Source organism: Hippopotamus amphibius, chromosome 9 (assembly GCF_030028045.1).
Source record: "Hippopotamus amphibius kiboko isolate mHipAmp2 chromosome 9, mHipAmp2.hap2, whole genome shotgun sequence".
NCBI lineage: Eukaryota > Metazoa > Chordata > Mammalia > Artiodactyla > Hippopotamidae > Hippopotamus > Hippopotamus amphibius.
Window position 1 is genome coordinate 84,570,787 of NC_080194.1, and position 6,540 is coordinate 84,577,326.

A 6,540-nucleotide genomic window follows, 5' to 3' on the forward strand; every position below is an offset into this window, starting at 1 on the left:
GGATCTGTACATAAATTGTTTTTGAATGTGTGTCTATGAGGGAAGGAGATTCTAGGGCTTCCTCTTCTGCCATCTTGCTGATGGAAAATGGGAGTTAATTTTGGCTCTTCCTTGGTGAATGAACAATCCCTACAGTGAAAGAAGAAAGTTGAATAAAATACTGAGCCTATAAGGAACTAAAGGCAGATTGTGATCCAGGTGTAAATACAATCCCCTTAGTTCCCTATTACACCTAGAAACTGTTCCCTGGGGAATACATTGAGGAAGCTGCTGCCATGTTTATAACTGAGTGCATTATATCATTACACTCACATTAAATGTTCCATGACTTAAGTGGCAAAAATGATAATAATAGAGACCATTTATTATTTTTTGCTGCTTGATTATACTCAAAGTCATAATCAATATTATGACCTATAGTTCTGAAAGATTTCCAGGGCATTCAGAAATTAACTACTGGTGACATTTTCTTAGAATCAATGAACCCAAACCTCAGAACCTGAAATTGCCCTTCCAGCACCATGGGGATAAAAACAATAAGAAGAAAGTACTGGGATTTTCTGTCAAAGAGGGTGAGTTTCTGAATTCCATCTATTTTTTATTTTCTTTGTTTGATATGGAGACTGAGGACCTAAGATATGACAGTTCATTTCCTGTTTTTGCAGTCCCGAGACTTAAATGAATCTTGCAGAGAAATCAGTTTGAGGAGAGAGCAGGGAATGTTGAGAATTATTAAGCAGCACAGGAGATGCAGTTTCTCAGTCAGTAAGTTCCCTCTCCCTAGATGGAACGCTCCTTCTTCTACTTTTATAGCTTTTATTCTGTGACATGGGGAGTAACTTAACCTCTCCTAAACTTTGGTCCTCCTACCTTTTTTGGTTAGAAGCAATCTTCTTGGCTCTTACACCATCAGGTCTAATCTGCACCTGAAGCAAGCACCAGGAATTTGGGGTTGCTGCCTCCAATTTAACTGGTGAAGAGAGGGTCCAAGTGAATGAAGTAATGGTGAGATGAGAGAAGGAAAATTATGTCCTGGTTCAAACTTGTTTTCCCTTATCCTTTGGTTTTTCCAACATTTATGATTGCATAGGGCAGCAGTTCCCTTCACCCCATAGCCTAAATTTTGATGCTTTTTGCTACTTAATTTATAAAGACTAAAAAGAAGAGGTCATATCACTCATTTCCATGATAATGGTAAAGAAATTCTATGAGTCCAGGTTAGGCTAGTAATAGTCATTCCCAGCATATACATCACTTTGTGGGAGATGTTGTGAGAAAAGCTGTTTTTCCTCTATGTAACCCTTTTCTCCTGTGCTCACAGATCCCCTTAGAGAAGAATGACTCCTGGAAATGACTCTTTCATGACTCAGTTCATTTTGGCGGGATTAACAGATGAATCAGATCTCCAACTCCCCCTGTTCTTCCTGTTTCTAGTAATGTATATTATCACTGTGATGGGTAATTTGAGTTTGATAATCCTAATTGGCCTGAGTTCACACCTACACACCCCCATGTACTTTTTCCTCCTTAACTTGTCCTTCATAGATGTCTGTTATTCTTCTGTTTTTACACCTAAAATGCTAATGAACATCATATCAAAGAAGAATATCTCCTACAAAGGGTGCATGACCCAGCTTTACTTTTTGTGTTTTTTTGGTATTTCTGAATGCTATGTGTTGACATCAATGGCCTATGATCGCTATGTGGCCATCTGTAATCCACTTTTGTATAATATTGCCATGTCCCCTAAAGTGTGTTCTAGTCTTATGCTTGGTTCATACTTGATGGCATTTTTTGACGCCATGACCCTCATTGGATGCATGCTGAGACTGGTCTTCTGTGATGCAAACATAATTAACCATTATTTGTGTGACATCCACCCTCTCCTCCAGCTCTCCTGCACAAGTACCTATTTAATTCAGCTGGAAGTTATCATTGCGTCAGGCGTCAACATTATTGTGCCCAGTCTCACCATCTTTATCTCTTATGGTCTCATCCTTTCCAACATCCTCCACATCAGTTCCATGGAGGGCAGATCTAAAGCCTTCAGCACCTGCAGTTCCCACATAATTGCTGTGTCTCTGTTCTTTGGATCAAGCGCATTTGTGTATCTCAAACCATCTTCTGAGTCCATGAGTGAGGGAAAAATCTCTTCTGTCTTTTACACCAATGTGGTTCCCATGATGAATCCCTTAATTTACAGCTTGAGGAACAAAGATGTTAAACTTGCTGTGAGAAAAGCAGTGAGGAGGGCAAAGTTTTGATCAGAGACAGTATCTGTCTGTGTATATAGTTACAGAACAAAGAGATTCTTTGTGTTTAATTAAATATTTTTTTCACAGGCTTATTTTCCTTTTTGTTTTTTTTCATAACATGGTTAAGAAAATTTGAGCCTTCTTTCAATAATTTATTTCCAGTTTTTCTATCTGGGACTTTTTTTTTGTTTTCCTAACCATTTGCACAATATCTCCCCCAGTTTTCCTTTTTACTAATAACATTTAATGAGAAATGTAATATCTGTGTCATTTTTTATTGTCATTTCAAACTTTTAGTTTTTACTGGACAAAGAAAACGGTCTTGAAGTGATCAAATTTGAGGCACCTTTGATATGATGAGAGACCAAATATCAAAATCTGCTAGGTAACACTAGAGTAACATTATTTCCTTGGAGTTGTGCTTATCTGCCACATGCTATTATAAGCATGAATCAGATAGTCTGTTTCTACTCCCATCTTACCATTCTCTAGTGAGGAATATATCTCCTTTAAATTCCAGAGATTGAAAGGCTCCAGAAAGGCTTTGACTATAATTCATTTTGCATCTATAAATATTTTGCATCAAGCTTCTTTGGGCAAGAGTTTTCTCTTTACCTTTGTACAATGAAACCAGCATATGACAGATCATCTAAATATATTTATTTCATGATGGTAAAATGAAGCTCAGAATGGTTAATGACTTAATGACACAGCTTCATAAAGGAAAAAAAATCTAGGCTATGCTCTTAGCCATATAATTTGAAGTCTACTACTTTTGTAGACTATTTACATCCACTTCATTCTGTTGTATTTGTTTCAGTATAATCATACTATGAGAAAATATTTTTAATTTGAAGTTTGACTGTTATTTATTCTAGGGAGATATATGGATTTCTTTCATGCCCTGTGTTACTTTGTTGTTTTTTGTTTGTTTAGGCAAAGAGTTTCATGGGTTTCTTTGGTTGGGAAAGGAAGGCCTTTGGGGCTAGTATATTGGTGAGATGATTGACTCAAATAGGGAGTTACTTTTTCTGCAAAATTAGTAAAACTGAATTTGGGATGTTTGAAAGTGTTTATTATTAAGACAACAGGCTATGGGAGAGAAAGGAGCCAAGAATCATGTCATTAGGACAGACCTCAACAAGTCACATGGCCAACAAATAATAGGCCCCTGTATGAGGAGTAGTCATGAGGCTTAAGAAACAAATTTTATTTGGAAATTATATCCTTTCTGTACAGGACTGTCAATGTATTCCACTCTCCAGAAGTCTTTGGCAAAACTATAATCTACATGACTATAAATTAGTAGTACTTTGGGAAATGAAAGTGAAAAAACTGTGGTCACATTTGGAACCAGGTAGAGAGAGGGCAGCGGCTACAGGTAATAAAATAGTTTATGGGCATTTGAAACTCAAGTTGGGAAGTAGGAATTTAGAGAGTAAAATGATGGATAATGAAAGCCCCTTCCTGAAAGATTCTCGAAATATTACGGAGCTCACAGGGTCTCTCTGGATAGGATGAAAACTCAAGTTATTTGATATCTTAAAAATATTTGGTAAATACACCAAATTTTGGCACTAACTTTACTGGAATGAATGTTGGATTACTTTTTTGTTTAAGGAAAAAATACTACCTTAAAAACCTGCAACATGGTATGTGAAGGGATAATGTAAATATTTTCTAAGATACTTTAATAATATTATTATATACCATTTTCCTAATCTCCATTCAATATTTAGGTGTCTTGAAATTTAGCATAGCTGGTTTGTTGGCTTGTTTGTTTTTAGATGTTCAGCATGTCCTTGTCTTATGGTTAAAGTGACCACTCATCTCCCATCCCCTAACTGCTAATATCAACGTGCTTCTTTTTCACTTAATAAGTTCTATTTATTAAAATAGTTGATCTTGGTTACAGTTTTCTTCTTTCTTTCTTTCTTTCTTTCTTTCTTTCTTTCTTTCTTTCTTTCCTTCTTCCTTCCTCCCTCCCTTCCTTCCTTCCTTCCTTCCTTCCTTCCTTCCTTCCTTCCTTCCTTCCTTCCTTTCTTTCTTTCTTTCTTTCTTTTTCTTTCTTTCTTTCTTTCTCTTTCTTTCTTTCTTTCTTTCTTTCTTTCTTTCTTTCTTTCTTTCTTTCTTTCTTTCTTTCTTTCTTTCTTTCTTTCTTTCTTTTCTTAACTGTTTCTCTTTTTAAACTTACTTTCCCTATAGTAACAAATGTGAGTCTAAGGAAGTGAATATATTGAGCCATTTGAAAACCTTGTGAACATTTCTGAGCTCCATCCACTCTGCTGTGTATTTTATAATGATTTGAGGTTCCCAAGGGTGGGTTAATGTGGTCACTAAAGTTTAATTTCATGAGCCTAAAAATTCAAACAAAATATGTTCATTTTCAGAGAAGTTAAACTGTATTCAAATTTAATTTTATATTTGACTTGAGAAAAATTAATAAAAATATTTAAAAATACAGTTTGTAATAATTAGGGTGACAATTTAAATTTTAAAAAGTTAAGTTTGCTGATAGTTAAGCAATTTAAGCCCTCTTTATTTAGCAATAAGTGCTGTGTCTATCATTTGGGTTTCCTTCAAAAGGAGGGAAATCAAGTCAGGGCATTTTACATGCACAACATAGTTTTTCTTAGTCATTTTTTTTCATTTTTGAGTCATATGAATAGCACTGACATGCTTTGAGGGAAGGTATCGTTCTATTGAAGTTATCACAGTTGAGAATCAGCCTGGTAAGTCATGGGATTCCCCTGTGCCCGTGTGCTACGACAGAGCTGTTTCTAAGTCAGTGTGAAAACTTCAAGTTTCTAGGCTTTAACAGAAAATGGTCCTCCAATTTAAAGACCAGAAAGAAAGTTCCCTGATTATGTGCCAAATTTGTTCAATGAGTGAGCTACTTTTATTCCTCAGAATCAGGTTTGGAATGAACATGATCAGGGTGCACTGTGGTTAAGGGTTGATGGAAACTAGAAATACAAGGGATTTTGAGTTCTTTATCCCTTTAAATCCTGAAACCCCACTTTATTGAATTCCATCTTCTACTTTCCTTTACATGGCCTGCATACACACACACACACACACACACACACACACACGCACACATATTCAGTGTTTTCAAGTCTTATATTTGGTGAGATCACTGTCTATTATGGATTGCATGGTGTGGAAGCCACTTTTAATCTTTGCAAGCACATTCATGTAGATGGTTCTTGCAGGAAGTACTGAGCAGGAAGTACTTGCTGAATCTAGCAAGGTGAATTCGTTCTTACTTCAAACATTTGTTAATGTAAGAAAAAAAAAAACCACGACAACAACCTTTTTTTACCCACTAAGTCCCTGGTAATGTGTTGCAATACACTGTATTTGACAAAAATTAAGATGGCAATGTAAGAGACTGATATAAAGACTGATTTTCATAATGCAACATAATAGAGTTACATCCTACACAGGAATGAATTCTAAAGTTGGTCTTATATAATCAACATTACTCCTAAAATTTGATTATGTCTGCCTTATGACCATACATTTTTCTCTCATTTTAAAAGAAAACTGTCATTAATTTAAATAGCAGCCGTTAAAGAAATTATTGTACTAGAATCTTTTAGAGCCAATCACATTAACCTTGCATTTTAAGAGACAGCCTCATAGTAGCCCCACGCCTGCTTAGATGACATGTAAGAAGGACAACTACTCCAAATATAGGACAATTCCTATGTCAAGAAATGTGTCAAATAACAAGGATACAAAGCTAAATTGTACATAAATCCTAATTCATTGAGAAAGTGATGTTTAAAGTGGATATTTGCAAAAATATTTTTAGGAGGGATTAATTGCCAATACAAAACTCCCAAGGTGGTACTTCTAATGTGTTTGGAAAGACAATAAGGGCTACTGTACCGAATGATGGAGTAAAGGAGAGAGTCAAAGGAGATGAGGACAAAGGTGTAAAAAGGGGAAGATCACCTTGAATCTTATGGGTTATTGTGAGACTTGGGCTTTTTCTCTGAGTGAAATGGAGTCCAGGAGATTAAAACATGATCTGTCTTATGTTTTTAAAACATAATCCTGGTTGCTTTTTGGGAATAAAGTGTAGAAGACAATGAATGAATGTGAGATCTGCTTAGGAGAGGTTTGTAGTAATGCTAGTAACAGACAGTGGTTCTCAAATCAGGGTGATAGTGTCACAGATGTGATATACGGCATCATTTTATGTATATACAATGTATATAAATACTTTTGGCTTGAAATATCTCTCCTTTTCTAATATAGGTACTTAGGTGCCCAC

The 6,540-nt window shown here is 35.7% G+C and overlaps 1 protein-coding gene across 1 annotated transcript; it reads left to right on the forward strand.

Annotated features, from left to right (window-relative positions):
* Positions 1-1,337: 1,337 nt before the first annotated feature.
* LOC130861168 (olfactory receptor 8B3-like) lies at positions 1,338-2,264 on the forward strand. The gene has a single exon (XM_057749771.1). The coding sequence runs from the start codon at positions 1,338-1,340 to the stop codon at positions 2,262-2,264; it is 927 nt and encodes a 308-aa protein (XP_057605754.1).
* The last annotated feature ends 4,276 nt before the right edge of the window (positions 2,265-6,540 follow it).

What these genes read in the sequence shown, in the direction of transcription:
- LOC130861168 (XM_057749771.1), top strand. Translation starts at nt 1,338, where the DNA reads ATGACTCCTGGAAATGACTCTTTCATGACTCAGTTCATTTTGGCGGGA.